This window comes from Marmota monax, unplaced genomic scaffold (assembly GCF_021218885.2).
Source record: "Marmota monax isolate L192 unplaced genomic scaffold, Marmota_monax_Labrador192_F-V1.1 WCK01_AAM20220418_F8-fsc00080, whole genome shotgun sequence".
Taxonomy (NCBI): Eukaryota; Metazoa; Chordata; class Mammalia; order Rodentia; family Sciuridae; genus Marmota; species Marmota monax.
This window is the reverse complement of record NW_026694750.1, coordinates 2,815,074-2,841,737: the sequence shown is the minus strand read 5'-3', so window position 1 is coordinate 2,841,737 and position 26,664 is coordinate 2,815,074. Positions and strand designations below refer to the sequence as shown.

The window sequence follows — 26,664 nt, the reverse complement described above, 5'->3', positions numbered from 1 at the left end:
AGTTACACAAGTCTGAAAAGAGAAGCGCCCATGATTAGTTGGAAGTACCCAAGAAACAGCTCATGAGGGTGCAGGCTGGGTCCTGAAGACGGGAGTGAAATTATGTCACCCCACCCTAACGCCACCTCTAGCCCCTGGCTGCTGCCCCATAAATATTAGGACCAAGGCCTTTCTCCTCTCACGGTTGGGACAGCCCACCTTCCTCCCTGAACACGGAATCCTTCCCTCCTAAGCAAACCTCTGCTAGCCGCCCCTTTCGGATGTATCCTTAAATATTCCCTCCTGTGACATTTTTCAAGAACCCCACTGGTCCTGAGTTGAGGTTCCCCTTTCAGGGACCTCCTCGGACCCTCCTTGGGTGACGACTGTGCCCAGCATTTGAAACAGTTCTGTCATGATCCTTGCCCCATCCCACACCCTGCAAGGCCCACCTTTTTCTTGAGGGTGCCTTGAGCACGCCTAGGCAACCACTCTACACCGAGATACACCCCCAGCCCCCAAACCACGGATCTTGACATTCAAAACCATGGCTAGGGCTAGGAATGCAGCTGAGTGGTAGGGCTCATGCTTAGAGTGCATGGGGCCCTGGTTTCACCCCCAGCACCAAAAGAGAAAAGGATTGACATTCCATTCTTGTCCCATCCCACTCTGAGAGCCTGCAAAGGACGCTGGCCAGAGGACAGGGGCTGCAGCCAGCCAGAACGTACCTGGGCTTTCTCAAAAAAACATGAATTTGTCAAACATGTCAGCTAAACACTCTGGCCATCCATGGCTGGCACGGTGACTATTTTAACAACTTTGTTTATCCTACAGGGTTTGGAATGCATGCCAAGGTCACCTGGTGGGTGAGTTGGCATTTATGACCAAGATGGCTATAGTCATGCCAAGGTGGATCCCTAGAGATAGGCTGGGAGTGGCTTCTTCCATTTTTCTCCCAGGTAAGCGCATGGCATGGAGTTTAGAGATACAAAAGCCAGACAGAATCGCTAAAAGACTGCAAAGGGTTACCCCAAAGAAGAAACTGCAATTTAGTATTCCTTAAATTTGCACGTTGCACCTAAATAACAAAATTAGTGTTAAAAGGTATCATTTCCAGAGGCTAATGTTGTTTTGACTTCACAAAATCCAGAAAGAAGAATGAAGAAACAAAGCTTGAGAGATATAGGAGGGCAACGTTCTAAGATGCAATGATTAATATGTGCCTAGGTCAGGGGTGGCTTGGGAGGCTGAGGCAGGAGGATCACAAGTTCAAAGCCAGCCTCAGCATCTCAGCAAGAGCTTGTCTCAAAAAAAAAAGCCTAAAGCAGGCCACTTGGGTTGTGCAAGCAAAGCCTCTGGCTCCTCTCCCTGGTTTTGAAATGCCTTCAGAGCACAGCCTTTCAGAGAAGAGCTCCCAGAGTCCCACACATCCCTATCAGGAAGCCTGCAAGGCAGATGCAGTGATTCACCAGGTACCATCAAAAAGTGAGACATGATGGGCAACTGGGCCTGCAGCTCAGCCCTGGAGTGTCTCCCTCCTGCAAGTTTAGGCCCAAGTCATGGGAGCCAAGTACCTGGACCTGTTGACCCTCATTGTGGACAGGGCCCAGGAATCTGTATTTGAATACGCCCCACTTTCTTCCTCCATGATCTTCACCAAGTAAACTCAGAAACTGGCTATCCCTATGGGGTGGCACCTTATGGGACATTTGCCAACATAGAAGGGCAGAGATGTCTCTCCAGGTTTCAGCAGAGTGGAAGGCTGCCCGAAGTAGGCCAGTCTGAGCCTCCAGGCCCACCCCTCCCACATCAGTGGTCAGTCCCTTTACCCAACTGCAGAAGAAAAATAATTTATTTATTTAATTTAAAATAGCAAGACTTTGGCTTTCACAGACAGTCAGGGGTTTACGGTACAATGTTGCACGTGCAAAAACTCACACTGTCTTATGCCACAACAGGAAGTCTGTAAAAACAGGTTTTCTCATTGTAGACAGGTGAAGAGTTCTGTTCGTACCCTCAGCCTGGGCTAAAGAATAATCTTTATTAAAAAACAAAACTGAACAAACCAACCAACTTTAAAAAAAAAAAAAATCCACCTCTCAGAAGCACAGAGGCAGGAAGTGGCTGGTCAACCTGATTACAAGACCAAGATTCAGCTGTGCAAAAGGACGGGGGGGGGGGGCAGGGGATACAGTCAGGGGCTGCAATGACCTTAAGCTGGGGCAGATAAACACTAATGACCGTAACGGAACCCACTGGGGTCCAGCAAAGTGTCAAAGGGGTGAAGCCAGCCTAGTCAGGCTCTGATCAGAAGCGATGGCCCCTCCTGCTGTGGGGGTGCAAACTCCCTCCCGTTCCCCTTTGGTTCTGAACTCTGCCCACCCAGCTGGACTGACTGTCCCTGGCTCTAAGCAAGAGGCAAGGCATTCTGTGAGGTGGGAGGGCCAGAGGCCAAGGCTAAGGCACCTAAGGCGTGTGGACAAGCCCCTCCCCTGCCCACCGGACCACTGCCACTCCTGGTAACCGTTCATCTGCAGCACCAAGGTGGGCAGCAGAGAAAGCAGAATTGGAAATAACACAAGGTGTAAATGTTTGGAGGTTTTTTACAAAAACAGACAATCCAGACACCAAAATGGCACCAAAAAAGAATGGAATGAGAACTTGAATGAGCCCTAGCACCTAAAGCAGGTGTTCTTGGAGTCCCCAACTCCCTCTATAGGCCTTTTCTGAGCACAGCCAAGCTGGGGAGACCCAGGTCCTCGCCTCTGGGCACTGTCTGGAGCTCCCTGCTGACATTAGTTTATCCTAATGTCTTTGCTCTGGGGCCAGGACTCTTACTCAACTGTGGATCATTTTCTTGTTTGTAGCAAACAAATCCCTGAATTTCTGTCCCATTCTAGATGCTAAAAGGTCTTCACCAGCTGTGTGCCCGGAGGTTTGCTGTGACCTCTTTAGGGGAGGCTGTTTCTGTCAGGAGATGTCCTACCGGTAGGGAACCTTCCATACGGTAGCCCAGAGCTTTCGTTGAATCCTAAGGGGATTCCCCCCTCTGGCTAACTTTCATAAAGAACTGTTTTCAAAGAAAACCAAAATGAGCATTTTAGACTCAATCCTCAAAATGACTACTCCTTTCCTGATACAGATTTTGCTTTTGAAAGTCAAACAAACAGATAGCACAGCATGGTTTTGGTTTTAATCCAGAGCCATTTTACTGGGTCTGGAAATCATTTCAGTTTTGCAGAATTCTGGCAGGACCCAAGGGAAGTCACTTATGGGTAAAGCTGGGGGTGTCCTTGCCGGCCTCTAAGGTCACATGTATTACTTCCTGAGGTTCTCAGCTGTGGTGACTTGCAGAGATCACTTTCTGGAATGAGAGGAAGTATTGGTGTAGGAGCTATGGACTACAGAGCTATAGATGCTTCTTAGAATCCTTTTTCTTTTAAATGTAAATGATTCCCCAGGCCTCAGGCTGCCACTTCCCCCAACCAACCACCAAAAAGCCTCAATCTTTTTTTTTTTTTTTTGGTGCCAGGGACCAAATGGCCATCCTTGTCCATGCCCAGCACACACTCTACCTCTGAGCTCTGCCCCTAGCTGAGGCTGAATCTGAAAGCCTTCACCTTCAAGGAGGAAACAGCATGTGGGTCATCTACTCTCTGAGCATCTTTCCTCCAAAAACGCAGGCTAGGATGTGAGCAAACCAGGCCCTCTCCCTACCCACCCTAAGAACGAGGGCAGTAGGTGAAAATACCAGGAAAGAGTGTGCGGTCCTCAGGGTTCCCCTGGACACCTCTGCCTTGGCACTGGAGGAGGGGACATGTAGTTTATGTGACTGACCAGCAAGGGGAGGACTCCGGATCTGGCCTGGGCTAAAACTTAAAACACAATCCACATGAAGGGCGGACAGTGCACAGAGAGGAAACCCAGGGCCCATGTGGTGGCACTGGCCTGTACTCCCAGTTATTTAGAGGCCGAGGCAGGAGGATCACAAGTTTGCAGCCAGCCTGGGTAACTTAGGGAGTCTCTGTCTCAAAATAAAAAGGCCTGGGAGGTAGCTCAGTGTAGAGTGCTTATGGAGCATGTTCAATCAAGGCCCTGGGTTCAAGCCCAGTATTGCAAAACAAGAGAGAATCCAGGAAGCACCCAGGGGACTGTCCCTGAGTGGCTGCACTAGGTTGTGCTCATTTGTGGCAGTCACAGGTGACCTCAGGGGACCTGTTTAAAGGGAACTGCCCCTCTGCTGACCAGCAGTGTTATCCAAGGAAAGCTGGGCTCTTCAGGGGATCCCAGCACCTGACAAGCCAGGAATCTGCCCTATGATGTCAGGGCAGGGGACACACCTCTGGGTCCCTCAAACTGTAAACAGTGCCATGTGGCCTCAGAACACCGAGAGCCCCCGCTCCGAGGCACCTGACAGGGTCCTGCCTCACTGGCTCTGAGCTTCATGCTGGGCTCACCCAGATGAATCCCAGGTGCGCCAGGACACAGGCCCGGGAAGGTGCTGCCTGAGGCTCAGGAGGTAGAAAGGCTGAGCTGGTGGCTGCTCACTCACCAGGTCAAGAGCTTCACCCACGGGGGCTTCAGGTGCAGCAGAAATGCACCCTGTCCCTGCAGTGGGATGCACAAAGCTGCCTGTCCCGGACAGGGACACAGTGTGAGGACAAGCTAACGCTCAGGTGCTGGGAGGCTCCTCTGGGGTCTGTCTGGGTTCCTGAGCGTCTCTGGTCTTGGAGGGCACAGAAGCCCCCGGAGGGCGGGCTGGGCTCTGGGTGGAGGGCTGGGAGCCGCAGCAGCAGCAGCAAAGGGAGACGAGCCGCGTGCGGACGGCACGGGTGCAGAGCACGAACACGATGCAGTTGGCTCCCCCCTGGAAGGTGTTGCCGATTCCCTGTTGGGAGGAAAGAAGGGGCCTGAGCACAGTCTGCAGGCAGTCGCAGGACCACCACGTGGAACTGCCTGGACCCAGGACCTTTCCTGCCCTCCCTGCCCTGGGAGGCTGCCCACCCGGGGCAGGGAAGGAGACGGAGCTCCTTGGCTGCAGCCCTAAAACTGGGACACAGGGACTCTTCTGTGGGACAGGGGATCTGGCCATGCCACGGAGGGGCAGCCGGGTGGAGAGGGCAGACCTACATGCAGAACGACCAGCACTGGTAACCGCACGGCCGGGGAGCCGCAGAGGGTCAGGACGAAACGCACAGTGCTCCAGACGCGGAGGCAGATGAAGATGAGGGGGATGAGGACCAGCTTCTTGTCAGCCACAGAGGAGGAGCGGCGCTGCAGCTGGTGTGTGTCGCAGAGGATGGGCCGGTACTCCGAGAGCGCTTCCCGCTGCACAGGGGACAAGAGCAGACCTGACCAAACGGCTCTCTGGCCACTTCCGCCCACAGCTGCCCTGTCTTCCTGGGCACCTACACTAACTAGCCAGGAAGGCAGGAGCGGGGCCTCTGGGGCCTCCTGGGCCTGATGCTCTGGAGCCTCTGACCTGTTCCAAACTGGACCCTTTTCCAAACCCTCGACTTGCAGATCACTGCCCACGCCCCATCTGCACAGGGGGTGTCCCAAAGACGCCGAAACTCCTCGGGCCTCAGAGGGACGCCTGGCCTTGGCCCTCGTGTGCTTGCCCATCTGCCAGGGGAAGCTCCATCTTCCGCGATTCCTGGGCCAGACACGTGGGCATCTTCCTCCACTCTTCTCTCCCCCCCAGTTTCCGTCCAACTCACAGGTGGGTCCTGCAGACCCTCCTGCCCACCACCACGCACGCCCCGGCCCCAGCACCATCGCCACTTCTCCAGGTGCCAGGAACGGTGTCCCAGCCCCCCCCCCCGCCTCCCGGCCACCTCCCCACCTGCGGTCCATTCTCAACACAGAAGCAGAGGGCTCCCTGAAAGCCCGCGGCGGGTGGGTGAGTGCTCGTTCCCACCCCTGTCCCCTAGTTCCCGCCACCCCAGCCACAGGGTCCCCTACTGTTCTCCCAGCAGGCCTCCAGCCCAGGCTCGGTGCTGGCCGTTGCCTGTGTCTGGAATGCTTTCCCCTCTTGGTTTGTGTGGTCACTCCCTCGCTGCCGCCTCCCCCTCCTACCCCTCCTTCTTCTAATCTGGGGATTGGATCCAGGGGTGCTCAACCACTGAGCCATACCCAGCCCTTTTTATTTTTTATTTTGAGACATGTCTTGCCTGGGACTTGTGATCCTCCTGCCTCAGCCTCCTGGGTCGCTCCCTCACCCTCTCCAAGCCTCTGCTCCCAGGTCACCTGCTGGACGAGGCCGACACCCTGCACAGCTGTTTCGCAGCTGCCCCATCCCTACATCCGGCCCTTGGCTGTTGTCTGTTCTAGCTCCTGTCATCTCCATCCTCTGACATCAGCCACCCTTGTTTTCAACTTGTTCCCACTAGTGCACCCCACTTCTAGAACACAAGACCCCCCAGCACAGGACTATCGTGTCCCTACCCACCCACCCACCACAGGAAGGGCAGCTGGAACCTGCCTTGGCTTCCCGACTCCTGGGAATGTCTTTCACGAGAGGGAGGAGGCTCTGTTCCAGATCAAAACCCAATTTGTAAAAATAGGTGAGCCAACACAGACCAAAGACATGCACCGAGCCTCAGCCGAGCCTGTCTGGGACCCCAAAGGCCTAGGTGCGGGGAGCAATGCACACCTGGGCCTCCCTGAGCACCCAGGTGTCTGGGCTCACCTGGGCAGAGCACCTCGACCCTTGCAGCCTTGGGGGCCGCCCTACCCTTTGGAGCTGCAGGTTTGGGGGAACTTCCTATGGGAGGACAGAGGGGTCATGGGCTGGAGATCTGGGCCCAGACCGGGCTGTGGGTTGGCTCCTCTTCAGAACAGAGCTGCTCCCTGCTCACTTATTTTTAGCTGTCCTGCTAGCTCCAGGGAGGGAACAACGTGTGCAGTCTCACCTCCTTTGCCCACTTTATTCCTTTTTATTTGAAAACACTTGCCAAGTTGTAAAAAGAGAACCCATTGTCACACGCAGGAGTCAGCCTGGCAGGCACGGGGTCCCCAGGCTTCCTGCTCTGCTGCAGAAAGGGTGAGAGTCAGCGGGACACACACAAAAGGGCTTCTCCAGAAGGCAGAGCCTGGGGACCTCTACTGGGAGCCCTGGGCCTCCCCAGGAGAGTGGGAGAGAGAAGGTGGGGATGGAGAGGACCAAGTCACAGGCGTGCGGGAGGACAAAAGCAACTTCAGAGCCACTGCTAGATCTTGCCCCTCCAGCAAGGACTCCAGCAGAGCCAGAGAGGGCTGCACAGCTGGGCCGGCCAGCTACATTTCTGTGTAAAGAGCCAAAAGAGAACCAGATGTCTTGAGAAGACAGATGGGGACTACAGGGGAAGAATTAGGTGGCCCAAGGTCACAGACAGCTGCAAGAAGCATCCCAACTCAGAAGTGGCTGCTTAGTCAACAGGGTGACCTGGGTGTGTGTGGCTCAGTGACCTAAGTGTGAGGCTCTGGGTTCAATTCCATACAGGACCCAGACTTACACAAAAAGAAACCAAACAAACAATCCCAGAATGACTTAAAGGTCAGGACACTCCCTCCTACAGCCAGGCCAGAAGGACGCGGACTCTCACCAGCACCAGCACCAGGCAGGAGGCCTGAACTGGGAGGATTTCTTGAAATCTACCTTGCCGCTCTGGCCACGCATCATATTTGCCTTTTACCTTAATTATTGAAGCTTCTTCCTCTCTGGAGGGAGGCAGGATCCATGTTTTCATCCTCATTATAAACCACCTTTCTGGCCAGTCCTCCCTACTGATTTATAAATTCCTGCAAAGTCGACCACTTATGACACTGTCCTGATCTCTGAGGATGGTGAGGCGGGTTATTTGCATCACTGATCACGCAATCCGCCGTCCTCCCTTGGGGGGGCGGGCAGTTCCACTGGGACACATCCTCAACTTGTGTCTAAATTCCTAAGTGCAAGCAACCTCAGAGGGCTGTCCACACGGGGGCAGTGGAGGGCTGTGGCTGAGGACGGGCTCCAGGCTCCTTCTGCTGATTTCAGCTCAATCCTTGGGAGCCCCAGACTTTCCGGCAGGCCCCTTAACTCTGCTTCCTCACCTACTGAAGGAGGAACAATGGGACAGGCTCCTGACAGGGCCCAGACGCACACACCACCTATTACCCTCCTGTAACAAAGCGCGTGGCCCCGGGCTGGATACGTGGCCAGCATGTTGTCCCTCTGGCCTCAAACTAGTTCTGTCCCCCAAGGGCCATCACAGTGGGCACCTACCGCTCTGTTGATGTGCTTCCTGACCAGGAGGTACAGCAGGGGCAGCAGGATGTAAGCCAGCATCTCCCACAGCTTCCCGGTCAAGAGCATCCACAGCAGGCGGTCCTCGGCCTCCAGGTCGATCCAGCACCAGCCCACAGACACGTCGGAGGCATCATAGCCGATCTTCTTTAGGGAGACAGCTGCCACTGTGATGGTCAGCGGGACACCCCAGCTGAGGAATAACAAGGAAGAGGAGGCCCGGAGGTCAGGCCAGGCGCCCAGCGACGTCAGCATGGGCAGAGATGCCTGGGGAGGCTCTTTTGGGGAGGAGAGTGCTCCCCCAGGCCTTCAGCAGATAGTGTCCTGGGAAATAAGAAGGGGCAGGTGTTGCTCAGGGAGCCTGGCTCCAACCTAGCATTCCAGGCCTCCTAAGAGATGAATGCTAGGACATGGTGGGCGAGAGCTGGCTCCCACATGCATGGCTCCTTCCAGAGGGGCCTAGGCACCATGGTGCCAATCCAGCCTGTGTGTCCGGGCTGTGCATGCATGCCATCAGCAGGCAGCCCCCAGCCAGCCTTGGTATACCCTTGGGTACACAGAGGGTGCATACATGGGTGTGGTGAGGTGCTGGGCAGGCTGATTTCAGGGTCTAGAAGGGGGATGTGAGCACATCCCCTCTAAAGCATAAAGCCAGACAGCCCCCAACCTCAAGGTCAATGCCCCGCTCAACCTTCTGGAGCACGTCCCCACAGCAGCACAGCTGGGATCAGGCCCAAGTCCCTTCCCCAAGTTCTCTGCCCAGCTCCTTACAAAGCAGCTTAAATAGATCAGGGATACAACCAAAAGCCGCATGTGGCTTCCGGTGGCATTGAGATGGCAGAGAGGGCCATTAAGAGCTTGGACTTTGATGCATTGGGATGGGTCCAAGTCATGACTCTGCTCCTTCTGCGGAAGTTATTTAGCTTCCACGCGCCAGTGTTCTCCTCACAGAGTGGGGACGATGACAGAGGGGACCGTATGGGAACAACCAGATGAGCATGTGTCTGCTACTGCAAGACTGTTGTTCCAGGACCCGGCCTGTGGTGTAGACACTGGTGCTGCACATGGTTTCTGACCCCAGGAATGGACACAAGTACCCACGTGCGGGGCCAGTGGCTCAGAGAACAGAACAGTCTGTGGAAACAGTCCCATCAGTGATGCCAGCAACAGGGTTAGTTCAGAAACTGGCCATGTGTCGAGAACTCAGTGTCAGGAATGTGGGCCCTTCTGACAGGAAGCTGGAGACCAGCGACGGACGAGGTTAAGTTCCACCTGAGTCTGTTGCCCAAACTCCCCTAGATGCCGTGCCTGGGTGAGGCTTTCCACACGCTGCCAGGCCAGCAGAGGGGCAGCATGGGGGCTGGAGGGGGGACGTGCACTCCCTCGGCCTGGCTGGGTGCAGGACACTCAGAACAGAGGTGACCCAGACAACCATCCACTCTGTCCTTGTTGCTGCCCTTTGTGGGGAGACCAGGAACAGCTGCCAGGGGCAGTTACTGTCACCTTCAGCAGGGGGCAGCAGCGACTGTCATCTTATTTTGGTGGTACTGGAGCAGGAACACTTGACCACTGAGCACCAGCCCCAGCCTTTTCGTTTGTTCGTTCATTCATTCATTCATTTATTGGTATTAGGGGGTTGAACCCAAGGATGCTTAACCACTGAGCCAGATCGCCAGCCCTTTTTATTTTTTATTTTAGACAGGTTCTAGTTAAGTTGCTCAGGGCCTCACCATGTTCCCAAGACTGGCTTTGAACTTGCAATCCTCCTGCCTCAGCCTCCCAAGCCACTGTGTGTGCCACCGCTTCCAGTTCAGGCTCAGTGATAGAGTGATCCTGGGTTCAATTCCCAGAATTGAAAAAAAGCAAAAAGAAGTGTGAAAACTCCAATCGTAAGGCCAGAATGTGTTTTTCACCACATTATGGTTTTCAAGACTCCTTGCAGGAATGCTGGGAATGGGAATAGTACTAGTGCCACATGTGGGGACAGTTGCCCTGAAGGAGACTGGACTTCAGCCAAGTCTCAGGCAGGGCGGCCTCCCATCGGCTGGGCAGGAGAAGGAGGCTAGCTCCCAGGTCCAGGCTCCTGGGAGTGGGCAGGGGAGTATTCCCTTTCCCTTCTGCATCCGGATGGGCCTTACAGGAAACCTGGGGACCACACAGTGACAGACCTGCACACGGAGTTTAGATCTGTAGTTCTAAAGGTATGAAGTGACATATTTCTTCTGTACTACGGGGGTGTGCTTGGGCTAGGAGGGATAATGAAACAGCTAGAGAGAAGACCACAAGGGGGAGGGTTGGGAAAGGGCTAAGGAAGGGAGCTTGAGAACAGGCAGCGGTGGAAGGACCTTGAGCTCACATCTCGGCAGCCAGGTTGGGGCCAGAAGCTGCTAGGGAGGTACTTAAGTGGGTGGTGGGAAAAGGTGGTATCAGGGATCTGGTGGGGACAGAGGAGGAGGAATGTCCTAATAGTCCCGCAGAGCAGGCTGGACCCGAGTCGCAGACTTATGGATCAGACCATGGCACGCTTCATGTTTCACAACCGGCTCATCAGAAAAATGCAGATGTGTGATGTGTGATGTACGTGTGTGTGTATGTGTGTGTGTGTATTCATGCATATACAAATTATCTTAAGTTGCGCTGATATCAAGATGCAAAGCGCATAATCTAAAAATAAAAACACAATACACAAAACTCCGTATTGTCAATTCCCTACGACCGATTCTCACAGAATGACTTTGCTGATTTTTTTTTCCTGAACCCTGGTATCCACAGCCCACCTATGGATGTGGTCAGCAAATGAGAGCAGTCCCATCCCATGAAGTTGGTTTATGCTTTCATTTTCCTGAACATGTAAAAGATGAACGTGAAATGCAGAAAACAAGCCCTGCTGGAGCTTCACTGGTCAGTGACGGAGCGACCTCTCTGCTCACCAGGCACTAGTTCTCCCACACTGAGGAGAGTTTCCTCATTTACTGGTGTCCCACGACACCACCTCTTCTCCTCACCTTCTGCCTAAAATATTGGCTTCCTCCTGCCCCAACATGGTGGCCAACTCTGCTTAAGTTCGGTGGTCACACTTTTAGGTTCAAAATGTGCTAAAGTCTAGATCAAGGCCTGGCAAACTGCAGCACTCGGGACAAATCTGGTTATTTTTTAATTATAGGTGGACACAATGTCTTTATTTTGTATTTATGTGGTGCTGAGGATCGAACCCAGTGCCTCACGCACGCTAGGCGAGCGCTCTACCTCTGAGCCACAATCCCAGCCCCCTGTTTTTTTTTTAATAAAGTTTTATTGCAACACAGCCACACCCATTCATTTACATATTCCCTAAGACTGTTTTGCAGCAGGACTGGGCAGTTTCAACTGAGGCCGCAAAGCCTGGAAATACCCTCAAGTCCCTCATGGGAAAAGTTTGCCAACCTCAGCTTCACGGAATCCACAAAGCAATGGACCACGCCTTTGTTTGTACTGTTTGCTGAGTCCGTGGTGTAATAGTCCCACCATGGCCAGTGTCAGGCCACCAGCATCGGTAGATAGGAACAGAGGCCGCAGCACAAGCACACAGTTCTACAGTATTTCTGTGACGTACATGTGATAGAGGTGAACAACCTCCAGCACCCAGCGTGGAGCATTAATGTAATTAATGAGGATTAACGCAAAATAGAAGTTAATTTTTAGTAATGGTGGTATCTAACAATCAGCTCACAAAATTCCCTACAAGTGGGTCTTCCCAGCTGATTCCAGGATACCACTGGGCAGAAGAGAGAAAGAGGAGCCACAGGGTGAGGAGAATGTTGGTGTTCCTGGGTCCTCTGAGAAGCTCAGCTGCCCTAGCAGAGTGGCCACACGGAGCTATAGTGGTTTACTACAATTCTGACGTGACAGTTTTCCCCCTTTGAAAAAGCAGCCGACAGTCAAAAACTAAAGTCAGAACTAGCTCAGAGATGCCTGCTCCTGGAGGAGACCAGGGACTGACTTGATCACGACCCACGTGGTCCCGGGGTGGCCCCACAGTCCCAGGAAGTTCTGCTAATCCTCAGCCCCCGCACAGAGATGGCCAAAGGGGGAAGCTAAACTAGGAGCGCGGAGGGAAGAGTGGGGTTAGAGCAGGTGACTGATAAGGCTGGGGGTGTCTGGGCTGGGCCTGCCTAGCCGGAGAAGCCTAGACCGCTACACCCTGAGCAGATCCCTGCTCGGAGGGAGAACCCAGGCTTCTCCCAGAATCACCTGGGCCCTTGGTTCGTGTTTGCCTAGCCAGACTGCACGGCTTCCTCCCCTATCAGAGAGTTACTGGTTGAACTGCGTGTCCCTGAAATTCATCTGTTGAAGTCCTAACCCTCAGGACCTGGGAACGTGACTGTGTGTTTGGAGATGAAATTTTTCAAGAGTCAATTAAGTTAAAATGAGGTCACCAGAGTGGGTCCTAATCCCATAGGGTTGGGTCTTCACAGGAAGAGATCAGGACAGACACGTACACATGACAACTAGGTGAGGACACTTGGAGAAGATGCCATCCACAAGCCAAGGAGAGAGGCCTCAGGAGGAGCCAGCCCTGCCCACACCTTGTCCTGGACTTTCGTCCCCCAGAGCTGTGAAAGAGGAAATTGTTGCTGCTTGAGCCACCCAGTCACCACAGCCTGAGCTGATTAGCACAAGTGGCTTCCAACAAACCATGGGGGACAGAGCTGTGGGCTCCTAGTCCCCAGGACCCCCAAACCCAAGGGAAGGGATGAATGGGAAGCTCCCCACCATGCCCAAACTGGTGGTGCTGGTCAGGGACCCAGGTGACCTGGGGAGGGGACCTTCTGGGAACTCAGTATCCTTTCTGTCATAAGTGTCCTGCAGGGAAGTGGAACTGGACTTGCCACACAGGATTAGCTTCGAGGTGAGCAAACGGCCTCCTACCCTTGAATTTCCTGGCATTTATTGTCTGAGGACAGGTAGCCGTGGCCTCCGGAAGAGCCAGCTCCGGGCTCCCGACAATTCCCGTCCAGAGCCTGGTCCCTCCAGACCCCAGCTCTGCCTGTGAGAGCGTCATGTGGCCCCTGACCTCTCCCACCAGTCAGGGTTGGGGGACACCCCCTCACTTCATGTAAAGGTCGGAGCTGCCCAACGCTTTCCAAAGATGGCTTCAATCCCTGCCCCCTGCCTCGGGTCCCACAAAGGGCTGAGCTGCGAGAGCTGGAGACACTGCGCCTCTCCCTCACCTCAAACCCCACTCCCCCTTCAAATTTTGGAGGTGGGCACCTGCTGGAGAAAACAAAGGGGGTCTTCTTTCTCCCCTGTGGGCCAAATAGCCGCTCCTGTTGTGAGTATGTGGCAACAGAGAGTCTTGAATGCTAACATAACTCAAAAAACTGCTTTGGGAACAAAACCACACACCCTGCAACAATGTGCCAATTTAGAAAACTCCCGAGAGCTCAAGGCCGGGGGCGCCCAGCTGTGGGGAGTAAGGCTGGTGAGAGGCCGCTGGCCGGGTACAATGGACACTTGTCCAGCTCATGGGGCAGAGCGCTAGGCCGTGGGGGAGGTTAAGTGAGTCAGCCACTGGGCCAGGCCGCCATGGGTCACTGCAGCTTTGGTGCCACCATCCACAGCCCTCAGCTCAGAGGTGCTTCCTACCCCCTGGGTTCCTGGCCACTAGGCTCGGGAAGGGCCAGGGGCCGGCAGCCTCTGTGCTCCTGGCCCCTGGTACTGGTCCTCAGTTGCACACACCAACTTGGTGCTGTGACCTCACCATCTCATGGTAATCCAGAAAGCCTTTTTTGGGGAACAAACAAAAGCCAGTTCAACTTTTGTCCCTTTGGGGAGTGGTGACAAGGGGTGCCATTCCCGAAGCTACCTTGTGCATCCCTCACTCAGGGCTCTCTGTGTAGGGAGTGTCTTAGTTCACGGTCTGCTGCTGTAACAGAGTGTCTCAGGCTGGGCAAGTCACAAACAACAGAAACTTCTTTGGCTCAAGGTCTAGATGTCGGGGAGTGCAAGAGCCGGGTGCCAGCATCTGGTAAGGGTCACCCCATGGAGGAAGGTTGAGGGGTATCTGGAGATAGAGAAAGAGTGGGGACCAAACTACCCTCTCTTCCAATAGCAGCACAACTCTGCAAACCCACTGAGCCCCAGCACACCAGCTCTCAAAGGTCCCCTTCTTAATTCTGCTACCGAGGTGATGAAATGTCAACATGAGTTGTGGAGGGGACAGCCGTGCAGATAACAGCAGGGACGACCTGAGACTCAGCTCTGCCCAAGGCCGCCACTTCTGCTGCACCGCGAGCTCCTTTCCAATTACAGAACTCAGGGCCTCCCTCTCAGGGCCCTGTTTCCCCTTTTTGCCGTGTTGGGACTTCCCACTCCCCCGCAGAGCAGGGTTTTTAGGGTGCCAGACTCCTTCTCCTGCAGTGACTCCAAGAAAGCTCCAGAGGGTGGGTGCGGAGCACTGGCCGGTCCCGCTCGCCCCTCTCACCTCAGCAGAGCCTGAAGAAACTCAGAGACTGCTGGAGATGCCCTGGCCCGGCCCACACTGCACCTGATCCTGCGAGATGAACCCCCCAACCCAGCCACCCCCAAGCAGATAGGACGAGGGCTGTCACCTGGCTCCACCGACCTGACCCCACTTTGCGTCACTAAAGGAGCCTCGACCTTGGGGAAGTAGGAGCTGCAGAGGGCTGCAGGCGGGGACAGTTGAAGGTTTACCTCACTGGTCTTACAGAAGGAAGGCAAATGTCCCCTTCTCTGCAGCCCCAGCCCCTCCCTCAGGTGACACACACTCACGAAAGCAAAACCGTAATTACAAAAGGAAAGCAGTAACTCTGCAGCCGGGGAGGCTGCAGATACCACCTGGGCTGAGCCATCAGAGCCACATCACCACTAAGGGAACATCCAGAGTCACCCCGGGGTGGGGGGATGGGCTTCTGGGACCCAAGTGCAGACCTGAAAGCAATCAGGAGGAAGCTTCAGACAAACCCAGGAACATTCTATGAAGTTCGGCAGAACATTTAGGAAAAATGCTGGTGAGACTGGTATCTTCCTGCACTCTTCAAAATGTCAGTGTTATAACAGATGGAAGAACTGAAGGGGAGTAAAGAGCCATGGAAAGTCAAGGTCCGAGGGATTTTCTTTTGCTCCGAGGGATGCTGTTAGGCAATGGACAAACATCTCGATAAAGCCCACCAATCAGGTAACAGTGTTCCTCCTGCTAATTTCCTGCCTTTTTTTTTGTATCAGCGATGGAACCCAGGGATGCTTAACCACTGAGTCACATTCCTAGCCTTTATATTTTTTATTTTGAGACAGGGTCTTAATAAATTGCTGAAGCTGGCTTTGAACTTGCAATCCCCCTGCCTCAGCCTCCCAGGTTGTTGGAATTATAGGTGTGAGCCACCGCACCTGGCAAATTCGTGGTTTGGGTAAGTGCACGTTTCTGTAAGAGACTGCTGCCTTCTGGCAGTACACACTGAGGTATTCTGGGTTGAGGGGGTATCATGTCTGTGACTCTTAAGTGGTTCTGGAAAAAGTAACTGGAGAGGAAAAAGCTAACATGATAAAATATTAATATGTGGGAAAAAAGAATAAATAATTGTTGAAATTATTATTTGTGTGCACACCTGCGTGCGTGGGCTGGGGATGGAACCCAGGACCACATGTATACTAGGCAAGCAAGTGCTCTACTGCTGGGCTACACCCCCAGCCCTATGGTTGAAATTCTATCTCAGTTTTCAAAAACTAGAGATCAAGACACAATCACAAGAGCATGGACCATGGAGTGGGTCATAACCAGGTTCTACTCCTAAGCCTCCCAAGTGCGTGGTCTTGGGCCATCTTGTCTGCTATGAATGGAGGGTGCTCACCCTGTCCATCTGGCTGGGTTACCTGTGCTCTATGAGCTAATGAATGGGACAGCACTTTACCAAGCATCAGGAACCACATGCAGTTCATGATGAAAGACTCTTTCCCTGAGGATGAAGTCTAAGCTATTCTCCTTTTCTAAGGAGGAGAAAAAAAGCCTGTAAATGGAACCATGTTAGGTGTCATTATGGCTCACCAAGGGCCACACAGGTGCTTTCCTGGGAGCTTGTGAGTGTGCAGGATTCTCTGTGACCCTCTGTGTTTCCACGGCTATAATCAGCTTTAGAGATGGCTTTTTTTTTTTCACTTCTCTTTTTATCATCCATTTAAAAAATACAACCTGGAGAGTTTGCAACCAGTACTCATCAGTGACATGGCATTTCAAAAGGGGAGGATAGTCTATCACTTATTGTTCCCCTATTATTGGGCACTGAGGTTGCTTCTAAATTCTCACTATGACAACACCACCTCACAAGCTCCCTTGAACCTTCAGCTTAGTATGTATTTTGGATGGTCTTCTCAGACTAGGTCCTGGAAATAGGATTACTGGATCAGGGGTATGAACCAAATACTTTCTACAAGGATTACTTCAATTTATAATGCCAGTACTAATGTAGGAAAATACCAGTTTCACTGTCATTTGTCATTCTACCTTATTATTTTTTCATCTAATTTAATTGATGAATGGTACCTCATTGTTGTTTTGGCTATTAATGGGATTAAATTTGTTTTCCATATACATTTATCAGATGCTTTTACTATTTTGCCTGAATGTATCCTTTGTTCCTTTTTCAGGACATTGGTGGGTTTAAAAAAAATCAATTCTTAGCTGGATATGGTGACATACACCTATAAATCCCAGTGACTTGGGAGGCTGAGGCAGGAGGATTGCAAGTTCAAGGACAGCCTGGGCAACTTAGGGAGACTCTGTCTCAAAATAAAAAATAAAAAAGGGCTGGGGATATAGCTCAGTGTTAGAGCACCCTGGATCCAAGCCCCACTAGCACAAATAAAACAACAACAACCACAAAAAAACAAAAAAAAAAAAAAAAAAAAAATATATATATATATATATATATATATAAAATCTAAAACTCTTTAGATATTCACCTTCCATATTGTCATATTTTAAAACAGTTTCCAAGACTGAACCATTTGGTTTTTAGTATATTGAAATGGTCAAAAGTGGATGATCAGGTAATCTGTGCCTAAAGATAAGCTTTATCACATCACTAGGTCCTTCAGCAACAAGAAATTAATTCTCCAAAGAAAAATATGGGATAGTCCTGAGCAAGCTCAATAAGTCTGGGAGGATCTGGGTCAATAAATAACCTGTTGGACAGGTTATAACAATTCCCTCAAACACAGCTTTCCCTAGAAGGAAGGCTTCCCTAGCATCACAAAAAACCCTGCCATAGGGTCCCTGATGAGAAATGTACGGAAAGAACTCCCACCTCAGATCTGTTAGGAAATCCATATTCTATAGGAGCTGCACCAGGTTCTGGGTATCACCTTACTTATTAATTTATTGGAACTGGGAATTGAACCCAGGGGCACCTTACCATTGAGTTCCCCCCCACCCCGCCCCTGAGCTTTCTTATTTTATGTTGAGACAGGCTCTTGCTAAGTTGCCCAGACTGGCCTTGAACTTATAATCCTCTGAACAGCTGAGATTACAAGCATGCACCACCACACCTAGCCTGATTATCACTTTAAAAAAAGTAACGTATTAAATATTTTGGAAAAAAAAAAAAAGCTGGGAAGAGAAGAGATTCTTGCAAAGAAAGGTCCAGTCTTAGATACTTCTTTACTACCTGGGAACTACAGTGTTCACACTGCCCACCTCAACCCAAGCTGCCACCAAGGATGGCTGGTATCTGACAGTCAGCCTCAGGTGACACACTGCAAGGGGTAGGAGAAATGGTTGCCCCCCTCTCTGGGTCCCTGCATCTGAGCCACTTTTTTGAGTGACACAGTGTGAAGGTTTTGATTTGAACAGCTGAGAAGCAGGACCCTTAGTTTCTCAGGGACCAACTGGCCTTCATCCAGCAGCTACTAGAGCTAGAGGTCAAGTGACTCTTCCCAGCTGGCTGCCTCAGCGTGTGACACCCAGGTGACCTGTCTCTACCAAAGTGCTGACTATCCTCTTAGTCCTTGGAAAACACTCAAGTTTTTAATAGAAAGGATCTATAATTAGGACAGTCTTTGGTGCTCTGATCTGGGGGAAGGAGAAGAGTAAACCAGCCCTAGGAATCCTGCCTTTGCTTCAGCACAGGACACCATGAGAAATTCGAACCCTGAAACTACACCAGGAAGGACGGACCTTATTTGGGTAGGGCTTTCTTGCTGAGATGCTTGAAGGCTAGGGCATCACAGGGCAAGGCCTTGGGTTTCCTTGTTCTCAGAGACTGCTGTCAGCTGTCAGCTTTCTTACACTCAATGGGTTGTTATTGACCTGTCTTAGAGCTCCTGAATTCTGGAAAGTCAAGATCACCCAGAATGGCGGCTGGGCCCTGAAGTTCAGAAATGACCAAAGACAAAACTAAAAAGATGAAAAGATGGTAGGTCCCTCTGCAAGTTTTACGGCTGGGACACTGTGGCCTGGGAGAGGCTGAATGCACCACACCCACCATAGCATGGAGGTGGCAGTTGCCTGGCTCCCAGCACCACAGCCACATCCTGGGGATGGGGAGCGTTTCCCCATGGGCAGCGTTTCCCCATGGGCAGCAAGAATGGCCAGAACACAGTGAAGCAGGAGTCAAAGCGCACAAAGTGTTGCCCCAGTGCCTATTAAGTGCTCAGATCTGGGCCCTGAGGGTGAGATCTGTTCCCCATCTTGCTAAGAGGCTCCAGCTGGGGCAGGCACAAGGGACGCCCTCTGCAGGGATGCACAGGCTTGATCTACAGCTCCTGCAACCTGGGCACCCTCCTGTGGGCCCAGGGATGCTGAGGGGCACAACTGCCTACTGGGCGCCTGACCAAGACGCGGCCTGCGGGAGGGGGCGCGAAGGAAAGCAGGCAGGACCCGGCAGAAGGTGGGACTGAGTGCTCCCCCCCCCCCCGAAGCAGCAATGCCACACGCACCTGACAGCGTGGAAGGCCCAGAGTAGGCGGTCGGTCCGCGGCCCCCGCGCGGCGTGGACGATGCTGAGGTATAGGTAGAGGGCGATGGCCACCGTCCAGAAGAAGGAGCTAGTGTTGGCGAAGGAGGAGACCGCTCCTTGTAGCACGCAGTCCCACGAGGGGCCCGAGAAGTCCTGCAGCACCCCGTAGAAGTAGGAGGCGGCCGAGAGCAAGTCGGCCAGCGACAGAAAGAGCAGCAGACGCCGCGCCCGGCTGCGCAGGTCGGGCCAGAGGGCGTGCGTGGCCACCAACAGGCCGGAGCCCAGCGCTGACAGCGCGCACGACAGCAGCACCACGGCGCGCTCCGACGGCAGGAGTTCGGTGGGCGGTGCGGGCAGCGGCATGGCCGGCTAGGGCTCGGGGCAGGCGGCCAGGGGGCCGCGGGAGCAGGGACGCCGCGAGGTCCAGGCTGGGCAGCGCGGGCGGCGGCCGCCGCCGTCTAGACACCAAAGTGCCCGCGGCTCGCGTCCGGGCGCCCGCCCCGCCCGGCCCGGCCCATCGGTCCGCAGTCCCGCGTCCCGCCCCGACCACGCCCCCGCGCCCCCGCAGCTCCACCTGTGGCCCCGCCCCGTGCATTGCCCCGCCCCGATGCCCCGCCCACCGCCTCGCCCACGCTCCACGGCCTGCCCCGGCGCCCCGCCCCCACAACCTCTCGCCCCCGCCCCAGGCCACGCCCACAGCCCACTCCTCACCTTGCCCAATCGTAGGCCACGCCCCTGCACCCCTACACCTCTCCCCCGTGGGCCCCACCCCCCGGACCCCCGCCGCCCCGCTCCGCCTAGGGTTACCCCTGCTCTTGCCAGATGGTTGGAACGTCCCGTCCCCTGGGGGGAGGAGTGGCATTTTTAGGGCTAATATTACTTTCTCCCTTTCAGCCAGCAATGTGGGTGGTGGGGAGGGGGTGATGGAGACATTCTTTCCACTGGTGACAAAAACAGCTCCGGAGTGTGAGCCACATTCCTGAAGCCGTGGTGGTTTTCCAGCGCTCACAAGTGGTGGGGCCTCGGTGGATCGAGTGTCTTTAACCAATATAGGTCATTCAGTGTGGTTGTTTAAAAATGAAATGTTAATTCCCAATGTATAGGTTTTTTAAACCTTGTTCGAAATTTTTATATTTTTAATTGCGATATAATTCACATACTGTAAAACTGGCCCTCTAACACTACATTTTATTGGTTTGGGGTATATTCACAAGTGTGCAACCATCACTCTGATCTAATTTGCAAAATGTATGGATTTGCCTATTTTGAACATTTCATATAAATAGAATCATATAATATGTAGCCTTTAGTGTGGAGCTTCTCCCTCTTAGTGTTGTTTAGGTTCATCCAAGTTATAGCATATATCAGTATTTCATTTCTTCTTATGGATGGATAATATTCCATGGTACAGATATATCACATTTTACTTATCTGCTCAGCAGCTATGAACATCTGAGTTGCTAACACTTTTTGGCTATTATGAATAATGTAACCCAGGTACAAATTTTTGTTGGACCTGTTTTCAAGTCTCTTGGGCACTTACCCAGAAGTGGAGTTGCTAGGTCTTAAAGTAACTCTCTATTAAACCTATGAGGAGCTGCCAGATTATTTTCCAAAGTGTCTGTGCCATTTTACATTCCACTAGCAATATTTTAGGTTTCCAATTTCTTACAACACTTTTTGTTTGGTGCTTTGGGCTGTCCTAATGGGTGTGAAGTGGTATCTCATTGTGTGTGTTTGTTCCAGGTGCTAAGGATTTAACTTAGGGAACTTCTACCACGGAGCTACACTCCTGTCCTTTTATATTTTTATTATTATTATTTTAATTGTTGATGGACTTTTATTTTTTCACTTATTTGTATGTGGTGCTGAGAATCGAACCCAGTGAGTGCCTCACGCATGCTAGGCAAGTGCACTACTGCTGAGCCACAACCCAACCCTATATTTTTATTTTTGAAAGGGGTCTCACTAAGTTGCCCAGACTAGCCTTGAATTTTTGATCCTCTTGCCTCAGCCTCCCAGGTTGCTGGGATGACAGAAGAGTACCACTTTACCCAACTCAATTGTGATTTTGATTTGATTTGCATTCCTCTAATGAACAATGAAGTTGAGCATCTTTTTGCATGCTTGCGGGGCATTTGTGTATCAACTTTGAAGAAATGTCTATTCAGGTATTCAGGTATCTTGCTTATTTTTAAATTCGTTTGCCTTTTTGTTGTTTTTAAGAGTTCTTTGTATATCCTGGGTATTAGACCCTTGTCAGATATTTGATTGCAAATATTTTCTCCCATACTGTGCACTTTTTTTTTTTCACTTTCTTGATAATGTGGCTCAAAGAACAAAGGTAGGACTAGGGTTGAAGGTCTGAGAAAGAGAACTTGCTTAGCCTCCAAGCTGTCCTGGTTTTGATTCCCAGCACCCCCCCCCCTTTTTCAATATTGTTTTGGCTATGTGAAGTAATGTGCAATTCCATACCTATTTGCAGATTCTTTTTTTTATTATTATTAGAAAAAAACCTGCCTGGGCTGGTCACAGTGGTGCACACCTGTAATCCTAGCAGTCTAGAAAGCTGAGGCAGGAGGATGGTGAGTTCAAGGCCAGGCTCAGCAATTTGGAGAGATCCTGTTTCAAAATAAAATAAAAAGGGCTGGAGATGTAGCTTAGAGGTAAAGCACCCCTGGGTTCAGTCCCTAGTATTGGGAAAAAAGAAGAAAAAGGAGAGCTGGAAATTCGGGGATGCTTTCTTTGAATTTGTATAAGGCTAGCTTATCCATGGCCTGTGCTATCTTTTCATCTCATTCATTTAGGACTTCTTTAACTCTTGTCAATGATGTTTTATAATTTGGGGTGTATATTACATTTGATTTTGCACTTGAGTCATAGACGGCAAAGGTTATCTTTGTGTATCTAACTTTTAAAGTCATTGTTCTATGAAATATGCATACCGAGCCAGGTGTGGTGGTGCACACCTGTAATCCCAGCGGCTTGGGAGGCTGAGACAGTATCGAGTTTAAAGTCAGCCTCAGCAAAAGCGAGGCATTAAGGTACTCAGTGAGACCCTGTCTCTAAGTAAAATACAAAACAGGGCTGGGGATGGGGCTCAGGGGTCGAGTGCCCCTGAGTTCAATCCCTGGTACAATGAAGTTGAGCATCTTTTCACATGCCTCCCCCACCCCCCCCCCCAAAAAAAAAGAAGAAATGCATACTGACAAGTGCCTAAAATATAAATATGCAGTTTAATAATCAAATATCCATCCAGAGGAAGAGCCATCATGACCAGCTCGGCAGAGCTTGCCCCAAGTCCCTTGCTTCCACCTTAGCCATTTCCTCGCCTTTTTTGTTACCCACCCACGTATGCAGTTTGCCCGTCATTGAGCTTTATTCAAGTGGATCATACTCTATACTTTTGTGTCTTTTGAGTGTGTGTGTGTGTGTGGTGGGGGGGGGGTGCAAACGTGCTGCTGGGGATAGAACCCAGGGCCTCATGCATGCTAGGCAAGTGCTCTACCCCTGAGTCATACCCTAGCCATGTTTTCTCTTTTTGTGTTCCACGTTATTCTGAGAGTCACTCATGCTTTTTTTTTTAAAAAAAAAAATATTTTGTTTTAGTTGTAGTTGGACACAATACCTTTATTTTATTTTTATGTGGTGCTGAGGAGGCAGCCCAGCGCCCGGCATGTGCTAGGTGAACACTCTACCGCTGAGCCCAGCCCCAGCCCCAGCCCCCCCATGTTTTTACTCTTAGCTGTAGTTCATTTGTTTTCATTGCTGTGTAGTATTGCGTTGTATACATAATATACTTATCCGTTCTGTTGTTTTTGGATATTTGGGCTGTTTTCAGGTTTTGGCTATTATAAGCAATGCTTATGAGCATGTACTCTTTTTTTTTTTTTAATCATTAAAAAAAGTTACTAAAAGCAGTTCTCAGCAAACATATTTATGGAATTTGCTCTGCAGACAGGCAAGAGCAGCTGTTTTCTGTCCAAGTCACTTCTGATTGTTTGGAAGTCCCTGACCGCCTTCTGAGGAGACCCTGGCCCACAGATAGAACCTGGCTGAGAGTTCTGTCGTTGAAGCCTCTCAGATTTTCACTGGTGTGAATAGTTTTGAACTTGGATTTTGCAACCAACTCTGGGCTTCAGCATGTGGCCCGGCAAGGGCCTGGAAAGGACTTCCTGCACAGACCGTGGTCATTTAATCCTTTGGGTATTTGGGGGAGGGGAGGGGAGGACAGCAAAGGGACAGGAGAGGTCTTCGGGCAGCCTGCTTGTGTGCAGATGGAGTTGACTACCCAGTTCCTGCTGTTCTGAAGCCGCAGCTCTCTGCCCGCCTCCCTGGGTGAGCTGTTGGCTACCTTACAGGCAGTTTGGATCGGGAGTTTGCTTGTTTTCTTTATGCTGGAAAACAGCATGCCAAGAATTTTCACACTTCTCATTACTAGGGGAAAGAATGGGAGAGATGCCACAATACAGCCTCTGACTGTTGGGATTGAAGCAAGTTTCCTACCGTCTGAGCTCACTGATATCCCAGTCAGGAGGTGAGGATCTCCCTTCCCATGTTGCTGAGTGATCTTGAGCCTCCTGAGGGGCCTCCACCAAGGGGAGCCATGCATCCTCAACTCTGGGAGTCTCAGCAGAGATGCTGGGGCTCCGCTTCTCCCACCCCAGGGGCTGCTGGTCCTCTTGTGACCCTGAGTTGTTTCTCTGGTGGCTGTGCCAAGCCACCTGGCAGTTGTCTGTTGCTCCATGTCCAGCATCCAGAGGGCCCACGTCCAGTGTCCTGCCACATGGCGACCATCTCCCTTGCACCCCAACTGTCTGAGAACTGGAGGCCCAGACCCAGAAAAGCCCCATAATTGTAGCAGGCAGTTCCAAGAGAAGGTTCTCTCCTTCCTCTCACCCCAAGAGAGGGCTCAAGAGTCTCCTCCTTTGACAACTGTGAAGGGGGTGAAGACTTGGGGGTCTCTAAAATGGAGGACCTCTAAATAATTTTCTGAGGTCAACTCTGACGTAAATCACAGGCCATGAATGTGTGTTTTAAAACTAGAACAGAAGAGGGACTTTCCTTTTTGGGGAGAAACGTGGGCCACCTTTCTCACTTCCCTGTTTGAAGGTGAGTGGGATGTAAGCCGCGCCCAGTCGCTGCCCTGATTGCTGCCTTTCCTCTCCCTCCCCAGGTACTTTGACCACAGAGAGCATCCAGCCCATGAGGGCCCCTTCCCCCTTCTCCCACCTCCAGCGTCCCCAGAGGAGATTGCACAACCTGTTGGCCCACACAGACGAACAAGCAGGGTGAGCCCGGCCAACCACATTTCTGAAGTCAGGAGCCCTGGACTTCAAGGTGTACCGTCTGGTGACTCTGTCTTCCTACAGAAGCCCCAGGACTTGATGGGGTGTGTTTAAACTCTCCCCATCCCTGACGCCTCCCCTCTTCCCACCTCAAACTCAAGGCGGTTGCTCCCAGCTTTCTGAGCACCTGGCCTGCCTGCCCGAGCACACCTGAAGACCCTGGTCCTGGCAGCCCTGTCCATTGCTAGCTGCTAGGGCGGCCACTGCCCACAGTTCCTTGCTGCCTGGGTTTGTAGGGCTGGTGGCTAAGCCACTGGAGGGAGGGTCTGTTTTCCTCTCTGCGTCCACCTGGGCCTAGTTCTGCAGGTAGGACTGGCTAGTCCAGAGGAGAGATTTATGGTGTAATGAAAAAGTTGAAGCCTGATTCTGCACCTCTGTCCTGGTCATGTTTGACGGGCAGGACTCTAGATATGCCCCCACCCCTGCCAAGCCAAGATTCCTGTTCCCTGATTTTCAATCATATGCTGAACTGGGTCCTAATGTGAGGGGATTTTGAAGAGATAACTCAAGTCCCTGGGTAATCCCCCAGGTGGCCTGGCCTGAATAAGGGAACCCTTTATAGAGTTTTCTCTGGCTGGAAGCAGAGAGGGGGGACTCCGTGAGATTTGTTGAGTCGAGGGAGGGGGCTCTGTATGAAGGCGGCAAGAGGTGGTGACAGGGGAGATCACCTGGGGCCTACAGTCAGTGAGAGGACCCTAGTTTTGACATGCAGGTGGCCTGGGAGCCACTAGAGGGCTGAACTGAGGCCTGGAGAGAGCTGATTTAAAAGAGGGGGCAAGGAATACAGCCCAGCAGAGAGGCTGCAGTGTCATCTGATGGGGGACAACAGGCGGAGGAGGTACCTGCAGAGCTGAGAATTTACATAGGGATGGGCTGTGAGAGGAAGGGTCAAGGAAGATTCTGGGCTTCTGGGCTAAAGGCCAGACTTGCTTTTCACTGTAGGGAGCAAGTTTAGGGGAGGCCATGGGCACCAGCCAGCCATTACACCGACCCTGGGGGGTCCTGGAGCTGGGGCGGTGTCCGCTGAGAGAGGAAGGAGGCCATGGTCAGCATCAAGATGGTGTTTAAGAGCCGGGCACGGTGACCATGCCTGGAATCCCAGGACTCCTGAGGCTGAAGCAGGAGGATGGCAAGTTTAAGGCCACTCTGGGAAACTTAGCTGGACCCTGTCTCAAGAAAAGAAAAGGAAAAGAAAAAAGAAAAAGAAAGAGGGCTGGGGATCTAGCTCGTGCCTAGTGTGCATGCGGCCCTGGGTTCCATCCCCATTACCACAAAAGGAAAGATGGTGTTGAAGAAGGCAGGAGGCTGAAGAGAGGTCCTAGCGACTGTGTGGATGGGGAGAGGCTCAGGCACCCCAGTGACCAGAAGGGACATCAGTGTGCCAGAAAGAAACCTTCAAACATGACTTTTATTATTACTGTAATTATCATAAAACCTATGTAACGTTGACATTATCATTTCAACCTCTTTCTTTCCCTTTTTTTGTGTGTTTGTGCTTGAGATGGATCCCAGGCCTTGCACATGCTAGCACGCTCTGTCTCTGAGCTACCCTGCCAGCCACTTCGGTCTTAGGTACACAATTCAGTAGTGTTAACAGCATTCACACTGTTGAGCAACCGTCACCACTGTCTGTTTCCAAAACCTTTTCATCACTCCCAACAGAAACTCTGCACCCCTTAAGCAATAACCTCGATGGTCCCCTCCCCTGGCTCCGATCTGCTGTCGGTCTCTCTGAATTTGCTGATCCTGGACATTTCATGTCAGTGGAATCAACAATATTTGTCCTTTATCTAACCTTGCATGATGTCTTCAGGATTTGTCCCTGCTGCCAGGCACAGTAGTGGACATCTGTAATCCCAGCAGCTCGGGAGGCTGACGCAGGAGGGTCGTGAGTTCTAAGTCAGCCTCAGCAACTTAGTGAGGCCCAAAGCAACTCAGAGAGACCCTCTCCCAATAAAATAGTTTTTAAAAGGACTTATTATATATTTTTTAAAAAATATTTTAAAAAAGGGATGTGGATCAGTGTTTGAGCAACCCTGGGTTCAATCCCCAGTACCCCCTCCCACACACAAACTGTCCCTTCTATTGCATGAGTCTTTTTTTTTTTTTTTTTGCGTGT

The 26,664-nt window shown here is 51.8% G+C and overlaps 1 protein-coding gene and 1 long non-coding RNA gene across 2 annotated transcripts; one reads left to right on the top strand and one right to left on the bottom strand.

The window, feature by feature from the left end:
• Window positions 1–1,292: 1,292 nt before the first annotated feature.
• Gpr157 (G protein-coupled receptor 157) lies at window positions 1,293–19,643 on the bottom strand. Its single transcript, XM_046424801.2, has 4 exons — window positions 19,178–19,643; window positions 8,228–8,441; window positions 5,110–5,307; window positions 1,293–4,867 (listed from the first exon to the last, which is right to left on the bottom strand). Exons 1-4 carry the CDS (start codon window positions 19,558–19,560, stop codon window positions 4,652–4,654), a joined length of 1,011 nt encoding a protein of 336 aa, XP_046280757.1. The 5' UTR covers window positions 19,561–19,643; the 3' UTR covers window positions 1,293–4,651.
• A 3,860-nt stretch (window positions 19,644–23,503) lies between these two features.
• On the top strand, window positions 23,504–25,999 carry LOC124079311 (uncharacterized). Its single transcript, XR_006847259.2, has 2 exons — window positions 23,504–23,734; window positions 24,374–25,999. It is a non-coding gene; the product is annotated as an uncharacterized LOC124079311 (long non-coding RNA).
• Window positions 26,000–26,664: the final 665 nt, after the last annotated feature.

What these genes read in the sequence shown, in the direction of transcription:
- Gpr157 (XM_046424801.2), bottom strand. Translation starts at nt 19,560, where the DNA reads ATGCCGCTGCCCGCACCGCCCACCGAACTCCTGCCGTCGGAGCGCGCC. An exon ending in GGAAGCACATCAACAGAGCG is followed by an intron (nt 5,308 to 8,227) that starts GTAGGTGCCCAC and finishes TCCCCTGTGCAG; the next exon opens with CGGGAAGCGCTCTCGGAGTA. An exon ending in CAGTGCTGGTCGTTCTGCAT is followed by an intron (nt 4,868 to 5,109) that starts GTAGGTCTGCCC and finishes TCCTCCCAACAG; the next exon opens with GGAATCGGCAACACCTTCCA.